General features: G+C 40.6%; 1 protein-coding gene across 2 annotated transcripts in view; it reads left to right on the top strand.

The window, feature by feature from the left end:
- LOC145351986 (NACHT, LRR and PYD domains-containing protein 3-like) overlaps positions 1–14,477 on the top strand; it is an 87,135-nt gene extending 72,658 nt beyond the window's left edge. For both annotated transcript variants that reach the window (XM_080201835.1, XM_080201836.1), the window contains 3 exons: positions 1,184–1,354; positions 10,267–10,434; positions 11,523–14,477. In XM_080201835.1, coding sequence (XP_080057961.1) covers positions 1,184–1,354; positions 10,267–10,434; positions 11,523–11,610 — 427 coding nt within the window. In that variant the 3' untranslated portion in view covers positions 11,611–14,477. The remainder of the gene's footprint in view (positions 1–1,183; positions 1,355–10,266; positions 10,435–11,522) is intronic.
- Positions 14,478–14,682: the final 205 nt, after the last annotated feature.

The following is a 14,682-nucleotide window of genomic DNA, read 5'->3' as shown; positions in this document are numbered from 1 at the left end:
GCACATATTCCTGAGGTTACTATATTTGATGTTCTGAATTTTAATTCCATCTAATTTCCTATACACAGCTTGCAGGTCTTCATCTCTTAGTTTATCTATGTTGTTGGTACCAATGTGCACATTCCCTCACCAGAAGGCTGTGCAGAAGTGCCATACCATTCCCTCCCTTTACTCTGTGCCCACCCTCTTTCTGTCCTCCACAGTACCACTGAGCTTCCTCAGTATGCATTTACGCTGGCTACCTATTAGTTAGCCAGCCAATGTGAAATTACATTCCAGGGCCAATTATGAGCAGAAGTGCATTTCACGGCAGCTTTTGGGCTTGTCAGTGCGTGCACCCGATGGGCAAAACATTCAGGCCATATTTTTTCATTGCAATTCACCCATCAAAGCCACACATTAGTCTATCCTAGCAAATGGATACCTCATGTATCAGTCACAGTAGTGTAAGCATCAACTCTGGGGCCCCCCACAGACAGGCTGTCATATGTCAAACAGCCAGTACTGCTGCCTGAGCATTGTCACTGGCTGGGGAATGATGTTTCAGCTATTTTCATTTTTATTCACATATAACACATTTAAATTATATGCTGTACTCTCAGCCATTATCTTTGTGTTGACCTTAAACTCCATTCCTTAACCATCAGTCACGTTGTGACACAGGTTTATGGTGTGGAACGCTCCATTATCAATATCACTTTAATTACACGTACACTTTCTTTTTGTTCTTTCCTTGCCACCTGTTCTTATGCAAGCTCATTAATCTGTTTCTCCTTTCTCAGGTACTGCCTGATGTAATGACATTTCCAGAATAGTTTTTTTCACATCTACGGCGTCATGTGTATTTGATGTTTCCCCATGGCTAATCCATCTAACCTATACATCTTTGGACACTATGCGCAATTTAGCACGACCAATCCACTAACCTGCACTGGAGCACCCGGAAGAACCTCACACAGACATGGGGAGAACATATAAACTCCACATAGACAGTGACCCAAGGCTAGAATTGAACCTGGGTACCTAGCGCTGTAAGGCAGCAATGCTGACCATTGTGCCATGTTCTTAAAAGTTGTATTTTTTGAATGTTTCACAATGTGCATTATTCCTGTTATTAATCATGTTCTTTAAAATACTGGAGATTTAATCTGATTTTAGTTACTTTTTTCTCTCTCATCTCCAGTCTGTGTGATAACAATCTCACGGATTCTTGTGCCGAAGATCTTACCTCTGCTCTCTGTGCAAACTGGATAATAAAAGACCTGAATCTGGGTTGGAATAAACTTGGAGATTCAGGACTGAAACTTCTGATTGAAGCTCTGAGGAGCCCGGACTGTGAAATACGGAAACTTGAGTAAGTACCAAATTGTGTGAAATATAGTCCGAAATTTTCACTTGTCAGGCACGTTTGCCTGATGGACCTATTCACATTGGCTGTCGACTAAATAACAGTGTGAAATGTGCACTGAAAAAGCCCAACGTTACTCAAGAAACGAGACAAAGGGCGGACACTGAGAGAAAGTAATGCACGTGTTTGCATTTATGTCCCCCCTTGGGACTGTTGCTGTGAAGCTGTCTCAGCTACAGGTATCTGGCACCCTGTAAAATCTACATTGCAATGGAGTAACGTTGCTCACAATGTCTGAGCTGCACATTTTAAGCACTAATCACAGTACTGACACAACAGTTGATTTTTATTTTAGCCCCAACGTTTCATCCCTCCCTGGATCAAGGTTTCAGTTAAAATGTAAAGGCTGTTTGACCAATTGAGCCATTTGACACAAACAGACGCACCTGTAAAATTGTATTAGTTTGGGCTAAATTGTTAGCTCGACTCTTGTGCGCACTTCCGACTCTTAATGAACATCTGCTGATTGAAATACTGAAAGTGCAATATGACATCATGATTTGCACCAGGTCAGGGACGTGCCCTACCGAGCAATGTAAAATTCTGGGTACATTTATAATAACTGAATATTTAACAGTATATTTTAAGTACTGTTATTGATATAAAAATAAAGACTATCTATTGTTATTAGTGTCAATTATTAATTTTAAAAAGTGCATTCATATTGCAACCTGTTTCTTCCTAATCCCTAGGCTTACGGGATGTCAGTCCCACAGATTTTTGTGTCAAGGGTGCATCGTATAAAGTTCCCTCCTCCTCCTCAGAAATTTATAACTCACCTGTGGTCACAGCAGCTCTTGACTTGTGAAAGATAGAGGGATTAGATAGTGAATGAAAGGTCAGGAATATCACAGAAACAAAGAAATTATAGAAACCCCTACAGTGTAGAAAGAGGTCATTCGCCCATCAAGTCTGCACCGACCACAATCCCACCCAGGCCCTACCCCCATATCCCTACATAGTTACCTGCTAATTCCTCTTACCTACACATCTCAGGACACTAACGGGCAATTTTTAGCATGGCCAATCAACCTAATCTGCACATCTTTGGACTGTGGGAGGAAACTGAAGCACCCAGAGGAAACCCATGCAGACACGAGGAGAATGTGCAAACTCCACACAGACAGTGACCCAAGCCAGGAATCGAACCCAGGTCCCTGGAGCTGTGAAGCAGCAGTGCTCACCATTGTGCTACTGAGCCGTTATAAAGTTATATATTAATAACATGTGACTACAGTAGGGAGAGGTCATCTTAGTTCAGAAGATGAAGTTGTGGATTACGTTTAATTAGGTAAGGCAAGGAGTCCCTTGTGGGAGTCTTTTATTGGCCCCTCACACTCTCAGATTAATTATGTAGCAAGAAATGTGCGGGCTTATAAAAAAAGTACTGTAATAATAATTTTAACCTTCATATATGTTTGGATGAATCAGATTAGTAATGTTTCGCTTGAAATTGAATCCATTGAGTGTACTCAAGTGACAATTCCTTAAAGCAGAACGCCTCAGTGCCAACCGGTAATTGTATTGACACCAAATGTATTAATAATCTTTTACTAAAGATCTAGAAAGCAGTGATCATAACTGTAGAATTTTACCTTTGGCTTGAGGGTGAGAAGTCCAGTCCAATATCTAGTGTCTTAAACTTAAATAAAGACAATCAAACGGGTATGAGGGCAGTATGGGCTAAATTTAATTGGGAAAATAAATTAAAAATTAAGATGATAGAGAAACAGTGGCAAACATTTAAGAAAGCATTTCATAAGTTTCAAGAAAAATATATTCCAATGAGAAAAAGAGTCTATGTGAAGGATACAACATCTGTAGCTAATAAAATATTTTCAGGATAGCATGAAATTAAAAGGAAAAGCATTAATATTTCCACAGATTAGTGGTAGGTCAAATGGGACAGACTTTAGAAACCAGTAAAGAATGTTGGGGAAAAAAGTGGAAGGAATTAGTCTACGAGACAAAATTAGCTTGAAATATAAAAGCTGCCAGAGGTTCTCCAAGGGTAGGATTTTAAGCATGGTGCGCAATTTAACTTAATAGATGAAAGTGCAGGATTCCTGGCTGAGACTCTGCTTGCCCAATTGTGAAATTTTATATGGATTCAGGCATCTGGGTTCCCAGGAGAATCTCATTCATGGTAAATGGATAGGATATGATGAATGGGATGGATAGGATAGAGGTGGAGAGACTCTTCCCACTCAGAAAGGACAGTAGGACTAGGGGGCACAGCCTCAAGATAAAGGGGGGGCGGTTTAGAACGGAGTTGAGGAGGAACTTCTTCACTCAAAGGGTGGTGAGTCTCTGGAATTCTCTGCCCGTCGAAGTGGTGGAGGCTGCCTCGCTAAATATTTTTAAGAAGCGGGTTGATGGGTTTTTGATAAGCGAGGGGATTAAGGGTTATGGGGAGAGGGCGGGAATGTGGAACTGAGCCACGACAGATCAGCCATGATCTTATTGAATGGCGGGGCAGGCTCGAAGGGCTAGATGGCCTACTCCTGCTCCTATTTCTTATGTTCTTATGTAAAATTCTGCCCCAAGAATTGATATAGGATAAGAGTACCAAAGTGAGCATTGTTTCCTCGGCGGGTGAGACTGCCAAATATTGAGAAACAAGGAAATAGCAGATGCATTGAGCAGATAGTTTGTGCCTGTTTTGACTGTAGAAGGCACAAAAAATGTCCCTAGAATTCTGGAAAATCAAGAGGAAAAGAGAACGAGGAATTTAAAACTATCTTAGTTACTATGGAAAATGCATTTTGGAAACTATTAAAACCAAAAGTTGACAATTCTCTTGAATTGATTTCTTTTATCCTCAGGATTTAAAGTAAGTGGCTGCAGAAATAATGGATTGGTTGTGATTTTCCAAAATTCTTCAGATCCTGGAAACGTCCCAGCGCATTGGAAAATCACAAATTTAACATCTCTATTCAAGAGAAGTTGGAGACAGAGAGCAAATAACTATAAGCATGTTAGCCTAACATTTTGTCACAGGGAAAAAGCTAGAATCTATTATTCAGGAGATAGTCAGGATGAAATAAATATTCTACAGAGGGATTTAGAGAGGTTAATTGAATGGGCAAAAATTTAGCGGAAGGAGTATTATGTGAGACCATGTGAACTTATGCACTTTGGCAGGAGAAATAGAAAAATACTGTATAATGTGAATGGAGAATGACAGCAGACTCTTCTCTACAGAGGGACCTGGGTGTCCTGGTCAGTGGATCATCAAAACTTGATATGCAGTGCAGCAAGTGATTAGGAAGACAAATATTACGTTGACATTTATTTGAACACCATGGTTTAAGTGATCAAAGTATCTCCCTAGTAAATAGAAGATCTTGAGTTCAACCCTGAACCTGTGCACTAATTTTCAGTGACAGGTGCACATGGACACCAAGGTCTCACCGAGTATCCATATGTCTCATTTTATGCCCATTCAAATAATAATCTGCCTTCCTATAATGTCATGTTTATGCACATTATACTGCATCTGCTATGTACATGATCACCCACTCAGGCTGTTGAAATCACAGTGAAACATCTCTGCATCCTCCTCACAGCCTACCATCTACACAGCTTAGTACCATCTGCAGAATTGAAGATAATACATTTAGTTGACTCCTCCAAATTAATTGTAAACAGTTGGCGTCCCAGCACAGATCTCTGTGATACCCCAGTTGTCACAGCCTTCCAATCAGAGAAAGACCCATTTATTCCAATCCTTTTTTTTTGTCTGGTAACCAGCTTTCTACCCATTTCAAGGCACTACTACCATCCCATCTACTTTAACTTTTCATATCAATCTGCTACATGACCTTGTTGAAAGCCTTCCAAAAATCTAAGTAAACCACATCCACTGGCTCTCCTGGAAAACTCTACTTGTTCCATCTCAAAGAATTCAGTCGATTGTCAAGCACAAATTTCCTTTTGTAACTCCATGCTGACTTTGATTATACCGCTGCTTTCCAAGCGCTATGATATGAATTTCTGGAAAATGGACTCTAACACCTTTGGAGAGGCGATGGCCTAGTTGGTATTATTGCTAGACTATCAATTCAGAAACTCAGCTAATGTTCTGGGGAGCCAGTTTCAAATCCTGTCACTGGCAGATGGTTGAATTTGAATTTAGTTAAAAATATGTGGAATTAAGTATCTACTGATAACCATGAAGCCATTGTTGATTGTCAGAAAAATCCATCTGGTTCACTAATGACCTTTAAGGAAGGAGATCTGCCGTCCTTACCTGGTCTGGCCTACATTTGACTCCAGAGCCAAAGCAATATAGTTGACTCTCAACTGCCTTCTGAACAAGTTCAACTAGAGATGGACAATAAATGCTGGCCAGGCAGTAATGCTGATGCCCCAGAAATGAATGAAAAACTTCCCTACTATTGATGTTGGACTCACAGGTTTATATTTCCCTGTCTTCTTTCTACCTCACTTTTTGGATAGCAGGCTTATATTAGCTATCCTCCAACCTGTAGGAACCATTCTAGAGTCCATAGAATTTTGGAAAATGACCACCAATGCATCTATTTATAGGGCCACTTTCTTACCTACTCGTGGATGGAGATTATCTGCTTTCCATCCCATTAATTTCCCCAAAACCATTTCTCCACTAATACTGACTTCCTTCAGTCCCTCATTAAAACTTGTTTGTCAGAACATCCAGTACATTATTCATGTCTTTCTTTGTAAAGATGTGGAGATGCCAGCATTGGACTGGGGTAAACACAGTAAGAAGTCTGACAACATCTCGAAAGCTTGCAAATTTACTATCAAATAAATCGATTGGACTTAAACCTGGTGTTGTCAGACTTCTTACTTTCTTTGTAAAGATAGAAGCAAAGTATGAATTTAGTTCCTCAGCCATCTCTTTGTTTCCTCTTATCAATTGCCCCATTTCTGACTGTAATGGGCTTGCATTCATTTTGTCAGTACTTTTCTCTACATACCTAGATAAACTTTACAGACAGTTTTTATGTTTCCTGTTAGCTTATTTTCAAGCTATTTTCCTCCTTTTCAAATCAGTCCCTTGGTCTGCCTTTGCTGCATTTTAAACTGCTTCCAGTTGTCAGGTCTAATGTTTTTTATGCCTATTTGCATGCTTGTTCTTTGAGTCTAATACTCACCCTTGTAAGCATGTTTGGCCACAGTTCTCTTTCCATACTTGTGTCAAATAGGAATAAATAACTTTTGGGGTTCACCTATTTGTTCCATGAATGCCTGTCATTGCTTGTCCACTGTTGTTCCTTTTAGTAATGTTTCCCAATACATCATGGCCAATTCATATCTCATATGTCATATTTCCTTTATTGAGATTCAGGACCCTGGTCTCGGAATCAATTACATCATTATCCACCTTGACAAGAATTCTAGAATATTTTGGCAGTCATCCCCAAGGGTTCCCTCACAAATAGATTGCCAATTAATCCTTTCACATTGCACAGTACTCAGTCCAAGATGATCTGTTCCTTTGTAGGTTCCTCAATGTACGAATCAATCCCATCTACACTCCTGAAATTCCTGTTCTATTGTACTGTGACTAATTGGACTCATCCAATCCATGCAAGTTAAAGTCACCCACGAGCACAGATGTTCCCTTATCATACATTTCTCTGATTTCTGTGCTATTCTCAATATTACCACTGCAGTTTGGTGATTTGTATCCCAGCCCAAAAATGTTTTTTTTGCCCTTTGCTGTTTCTTAGCTCAACCCATATTGATACCACATTGCCTGTGGTCCTTACCCAATATTGTTTCAGTATCTTCTTTAATTAACAATGCAACTCCATCATATTTTCCTATCTGTTCTTCCTAAACACTGAATAGTCTCAGTGTTTAGTTCCCACTCTTGGTTTTCTTGGAGCCATAATCCCAACTATATCAGACCCATTTACATCTACCTATGCAATTAATACATGCATTTTATTACAAATTGTTTGAGCATTCAGGTACTAAACCTTAAGGCTAATCTTTTATAACGTTCCTTAACCTGTTCCTACTATGTTATTTTACTGTCCTTATCTGGTTCTGGCCATTGATTCCTCTGCCTATTATTTTTCTTATTCTCCTTGCTGTCTTTTTCTCTTGTTCTTAATTCCCCCTCTGAATCCTTACTTGGGTTTGTATTCCCCTGCCATATTAGATTAAACCTTTACATTTATTACAAGATGTCTTACTGCAGTTATATTGTGCCTTGGTTTGACCACCACTGGAGTAATGTGTGCAGTTTTGGTATTTACCTAAGGAAAGGAATTGAGTTTATGAGTCGGGAGATAATGCTGCAGCTGTATAAGACCCTGGTCATACCCCACTTGGCGTACTGTGCTCAGTCCTGGTCACCTCATTACAGAAAGGATGTAGAAGCCATAGAAAGGGTGCAGAGGAGATTCACAAGGATGTTGCCTGGATTGGGTAGCATGCCTTATGAGGATAGGTTGAGAGAGTTTGGTCTTTTCTTGGAGAGACGAAGGATGAGGGGTGACCTGATAGAGGTCTATAAGATGATGAGAGGTATTGATCGAGTGGATTCTCAGAGGCTTTTTCCCAGGGCTGAAATGGTTGCCACAAGGGGACACAGGTTTAGGGTGCTGGGGAGTAGGTACAGAGGAGATGTCGAGGGTACGTTTTTCACTCAGAAGGTAGTGGGTGTGTGGAATCGGCTGCCGGCAGTGGTGGTGGGGGCGGATTCGATAAGGTCTTTTAAGAGACTTTTGGATAAGTACATGGAACTTAGTAAGAAATAGGGTTATAGGTATGCCAATTAGGGACATGTTTGTGGGCCGAAGAGCCTGTTTGTGCTGTAGTTTTTCTATGTTTCTCTGAAAGATATACCTGTCATAGAAGTAGTGCAATAAAGATTCACCAAATTAATTCATGATGTAGACGCACTTTCCAATGACGAAAACTTAAATAGACGAGGCCTTTATTCTCTGGAGATTTGAAGAATGAGAGCTGCTCTCATTCAGACATAAAGCTGAAATCCTCCCATTCCACCCGTCACGGGAATTGTAGCTGGTGGGGGAGGGCAGACCATGTAAATGTCCATTGACCTCCAGAGGGATTCTCTGGTTTTGAGGTGAGTACGGCCCCGAATTCCTTACAGAGCTTGATGGGTGAGATGCAGCAAGGATGTCTCCTCTGGCTAGGGTGTCTACAACCAGAGATGTAGTCTCAGAATAAGAGGCAGGTAGTTTATTTCTGAGATTAGGAGAAATTGTTGTTACAGAGAGTCAGGGGGACACTGACAGGAAAGTGGAGTTGAGTCCACAATCCAACAGCCATTGATCTTATCAAATGATAGAACAGGCTGAATGCTGAAAAGGCTAAATAGCCCATTCCTGGCCCCAGTTATTCTATTCTTATTCCAACACATCCTTCGGATTACTGTCTGTGATCAGTGATGGATACATAGGCTGTATATTTTGCAGTCATCAGTGACTTGCCTATGTCATCCATTAGGCCGCCCACTCATCTGCATAAACCGTCCTTCTGCTGCACAACTGTCTGCCTGCGTCTGGCTTTATCTCCCATTGGCATAAGAATGGCAAGATCTGGACAGCATCAGTCTTAGCTCGTTCCCTGGCAATGTGTGTTCTCTTCTACAAGCAGATATATTTTCATTGTCGCTCACCAATCATTAACATACATTCACTAGCCTATGCTGGTTCTAGCTTGACTGTGCAACATGTCTCCTCAGGGATGTCTCCTGCATGCAACCACTCAGTTACATATAAAACTGTAAGTTTAACACTTCGCTCAAACATATCAGGATATTGATCCTTTTACGGAACTGCAACACTGATGCCTTCCTAAACGTGCTCCATCAGGCTTCTTGTGCTTAGAGGGAAGTCCTATTTGCTCAGGACTTGCGCAGCTCCTCAGCAATCTCCATTCTCCTTCTCCAGTCCTCAGCAAATAGGATTTCCCTCTGAGCCCTAGCAGACTGAGAGAAGCACGTTTCGGAAGACATCAGTGAAGAGGTGATCTGTCTTCTGCCTTCATAACTTCTGGTAAAATCAGAGCCATTATCTTCAGAATGACTATAAATTCTGTTTCTGATTCACTAACATCCCATGACTCTCACTAGTGACCCAGGAACATGAGGATCCTGTGCTTTTCTCCTGTCCTGTCATTCTTTTCATCATTTAATAACTCCTATAATTCCATTCTGTGCTTTCTTTTTTCCCACCACCATCCACCCAAACAACAGCAATTGCTTATAGCCTGTTAATTCACTGCTAAATCCTAGTTCTAATGAAAGCTCGAAGTATAACTCTCTCTTCACAAAAAATTGCCTGATCTTTTGATTATTTTCAACATATTCTATTGCTACTTCATTTACAACATTAATAGTATTTTTTGCATCATTTTCACAAATTATTTAGTCCAATTCAGGACCACGGGAGTCAGAGCCTATCCAACAAATGCTGGCAGTGCACCACACAAGATGGGACATCAGTCCATCATAGGGCAGGCACACACAACACACACACACACACACACACACACACACACACACACATATGTATGTGCGCGCACACACATACACAAGCAGTTTATTGTGGTCAATCCACGTAACCTGCACACTTTTGAACTGAGAGGAAATTGGAGCACTTGACTAAATGAGTATACAGGGAGAACATGCAAATTTCACACCTGAGGCCAGAATCGAACTTGGATCCTTGGAGCTGTGAGGCAGTAGTGCTAACCACTGCACCAAGTGTTTCTATCTATATGAAAATTATATTTTTTGAATGTCTTGTACCTTAAATAATTAGTTATATTCTTTAAAGCACCGGGATTTACTTTGATTCCTGTTTCTTTTCTCTCTATCTGATCCCTAGTTTATATAAAAACGATCTCACAGATTCTAGTGTTGAGGATCTTGTCTCCGCTCTCAGTACAAAACTGTCATTGACACATCTGAATCTGCAGGGAAACTCCTTCACAGACCAAGCAATCCCTGCTCTCTGCCAATTCATACAGACCTGCAAGAATCTGGACCTGATCAAGTGAGTGTGTTAATTTTTAGTGTATTAAAATATGAATGGGATTTTGAAATATGAATTGGCCTGAATCTTTCAAGCAGTGGCAATGATGTGAATTGCCATATGCGGAAAGATTCTTCCAGCCTTAGATTGCTGCATATTTCTTCTGGGATCTTCAGTGCATTGAAGCAGAGTAGAGTCGGGCGAGAGAGGCCACAAACCCAATTTACAGCACCAGCTTAAGGTTGAAGGACCGGTTTCATAGTTACTTTTAGTTGATGACTGAGTGAATGGGTTTGTCGCTTGGGTGAGAGAGAAAAGTAAGTGAGTAAGTGGTTAGTCGAGAGTGTCAGAAGAATGGCCGGGAGAGTAGTCATATGGGGTTGTATGGTTGGTTGAGGAATACAAGAGCAGTAAGGAGATAACCAAAAGAGAAAATGCTGGAAAATGTCAGCAGGTCTGGCAGCATCTGTAAGAGAAAAGAGCTGACATTTTGTGTCTTGATGACCTTTGTCAAAGTAAGGATATAGTCTGAGCTTTTTTTTGGCAGGGGGTGGAGTTGGTAGTGGCATGGGGTTAATTTGGGTTGGCTCAGCGGCATATGTCACAGAGTAATCGGGTCAGGGGCAGTCAAGTTGGGGAGTTTAGTCAGAGTTGGTCAATGGGGTTGTTGTGGAGAGTCAGGAGATTGTTGTAGGATAGTTGAGAAGGATATGGGCGGTGGGGCGCTCATCAAGTAGTGGGAGATAACGTATGAAGGTTAGTGGTTGCGAGGAGGAGTGATTGGGGGACTCAGTTCTGGACTTACCCCTGGGTTTTAATCCAGACCTCTCACTTTCTAACATTCCTGCGTAACTATCCAGGAAAGTTCTGTGGATCTTTCCCAAATCTCCAACTCTATCTCAGAGTCAAGGACTGTCACACAGTGTCGTTGGCAGCAGGGTAGTTTAAACCTCACGGGTTTGTCAGGACATCCACAGAATCCTGACACATATCTTCAGTTGTATGTCTGCTGTCTGACAATCTAGCAACTGGAAGAGTTGGTCCATTCACTCCATTCTCCTGTTATTTCAAAATGGTTTATTTACTGTTTAATATTTAATGTGTTTCAGCTTGGAGGAGAATCGGTTCAGTCCAAATGGAAAAAATCAGCTGGAGTTATTGCAGAGACCCAGTTCGAGACTGAAAGTGTTGGTGTGAATATTTCAATCATTAACATTTGAACTTATAAACAATCCAGATCGTGACTTAGAGTGACAGTGTAAATATTGTAATTTATAATCATTGCTGCTCTCATTCTATGAACACTTGTAACTGATTTCCTGTCCTACCCCGTTAAGCGGCCATGCTTCAGGTTGAAATCCTATTGGCCGTCCCCAGTTTCTTCCTTGAGCTGAGTGAGTGTCATCTCCCACTGTGACAGTCAGAAGTCTCATAAACCATGTTAAAAGTCCAACAGGTTTATTTGGAATCATGAACTTTCGGAGTGCTGCTCCCTCATCAGGTGAGGGGGAATCCTGCTGTTCACCTGTGTGGGTTCAGTATGGGTACAGGGTCTGCTTAGCTGGAATAGATCCCACTGTCCAATAGGGATGAACACCCACTGCATTGAGTGACCCAGGGAAGGTACCCTGTGGGGAGTTTCCCTTGGATTGTGTAACTGGGGAATTGGAATGAAAGTATCAATGCTTTCTATTTTCCCCAAGTAAGAAAATAACAGTTGTGGCCCCACCATGCTGCCAGCAAGGACAGAGAATTAGGTGCTCAGCCAAATCTCTGTTCACTGCAGTGGGACCAGAGAATCCTGCTGACGTGAATGGGTAGGATTCTCTGGCCAATGCATTTAATATTGATTCTGTCCAATTGATATAACTGTCATTTATACACTAAAGTATAACTTTCACGGGACTGGAGTCTGTCCAATAAAGGGGTTGACCTGGTAAGTTCACCTGCTGGCTCAAAGTATAACAAGTTATGGAAGTTAAGTGACCCAGTATAATCTACACTGCAATAATTGGACAGGATTCATGTTCGGACCCACTGTCTGAACCACTGTGGGCCCCATTTATGGATTGTGGTCTAAACACACAGAGCAGGGTCATCAGCATTTAACCAGAGAGAAGATAGTTTGATTTTTTTGTGGGTCAAGTTCCTTATATCGTAACTCTGTTGCATTAATATTATTTTCCATTTAAAAATGGAGCTGCTGTACATTACAGTATTTCCTATTTTATTTTACATTTCCCATCATATGCAGTTTGTTCATTCTCTCCTCACTCTGGTATAATAATAAATGGTGAAGTTTCACCATATTCATCAGACTTCAAAAATCCAGGAATAGGAACCAATAATTTAATCAGCAATGACCAGGTTAGAATAGCAAGCTCACGCTAGAAATATGATCTGATATTAGATATCACCTGGGACTGCAGACTTGTGGACCAAGGGGGAGAGAGGGCAAGATTCTGGTTTAATGTAAAAATCACAACTGTAAAATGTCAAACTAACCACCGAATAATGAGGATAATCATTATATAATAATACATATAAAGTGTAAAGAACAGGGAACAAGAGAAAAAGAAATGCATTGTATTTCAATTTCTGTGTACTATTGTGATGTGGCCCCTAACTCCCAATTAATGCTCATAATTACAAATTGCAATGAGATAAATGGTCATTTAATAGAGTGGATTTGAACCATCAGGGAAGGGAATATATTAGTTCTGTTGCTGGATTAAAAATGCAGAGATTATGCTAATAAGCCAGTGAACATGAGTCCAGATGACTGTTTGAGAATTTCAATCCAGTTTATTAGAAACTGAATTTAAAAAGAAACTGTTGTCAGTGATCATTAATCTGTCTTGTTATTGGAAAGGAAATGTGCTGTTCTTATCTGGTCAGTTCTGCATCTGACTCCAGATTCCCTCCAGTGTGATTGACTGTTTTGTTAGCTGTCTCTGAAGTGCCTGAGTATTCTGCTTAGTTTTATCAAACAGTCACATCAACAATTCAAGAAGGTGGCCCAACAGCAACATCTCAGGATAATTTGTGTCAACAATTATAGCTATTTTACTAGTGATACTCACAGCTGGAAAAGGATGTAAAAGAATCTTGTCATTCAATTTTAAAACTATTTTTTGTGATCTCTGAAATTCAAATTGAAATGCTTCTGTGAAGCTGCTGATTTTTCATGTCAGTTTCTCACCATGAAAGCTGAGAGATAAATGTTCCTGCAAACATTGGGGAACTTCTCACATCTGCTTCTATTAGAAAAGCTGGGATCTATTGTATCACTTGAACGGATGAGGGAACCATGGATTATCACCTCATCAGTGAAAGCCACAGTCAATGTAAAAGAGAATAGGGCCGAGCACAAAAAGCACGGCCGTTTACTATTAACTGGAGCAGCACAGTAGTTAGCATTGCTTCCTCACAGTGCCAGGGACCCAGGTTCAATCCTGGCCGCGGGTGACTGTGGAGTTTGCACATTCTCCCCATGTCTGTGTGGGCTTCCTCCGGGTGCTCTGGTTTCTTCCCACAATCCAAAGATGAACAGGTTAACTGGATTGGCCGTGCTAACTTGACTCTAGCGTCAGACGATTAGCAGAGTAAATATATAGGGTTATGAGAATAGAGCCTGGGTGGGATTGTGATTGGTGGAGACTTGATGGGCCAAATGGTGTCTTTCTGCGCTGTAGGGATTCTATGATTCTATGATCCAATGAGGGCAAAAGCCCAAGAAAAACCTATTCTCTAATCAACGGTATTAGATAGACAAAATACTGAATGGATTAATTAGATTCCAAAATAGTTGATACTAAATTAATCTCTCCAATCTGGAGCAATCTCAGACATTGGTCTGAACTATAGTTGATCATTAGTGATTTAGTGAATGTTCCCTGATGGTGATAGACTAAACTGACAAACTCTTATTCACTGTGCTATTTAACTGCTCAATAATTGTTAGTGAAGTTACTAGGTGATTCTATCCACAACAATTTAAAATTAATCATTGTTATGTTGAAGTTATGTTTATATTTTTGAGTCAATTAAACATTGTCAGTGAATGATTTAGTTTCTGACTTGTTCTTTGTAGATTTGAGTAGAAAGGGTTAATTAGGTCACACAGGAGCTTGGGGGATTTGAATTGAGGGCTGGTGAAGTTAACTCAGATTCTGGGAACTGGATAATATCAGACAATTCAGCCAAACAATATTAGGCATCATTTAATTTTAGACAGGGAGATGGGAGTTAAAACTCAGACTAGTCATT

This window comes from Carcharhinus amblyrhynchos, chromosome 13 (assembly GCF_965287045.1).
Source record: "Carcharhinus amblyrhynchos chromosome 13, sCarAmb.v2.hapA, whole genome shotgun sequence".
Lineage (NCBI taxonomy): Eukaryota > Metazoa > Chordata > Chondrichthyes > Carcharhiniformes > Carcharhinidae > Carcharhinus > Carcharhinus amblyrhynchos.
Note: the sequence above shows the minus strand (reverse complement) of the source record. Positions and strands in the feature narration are given on the sequence as shown.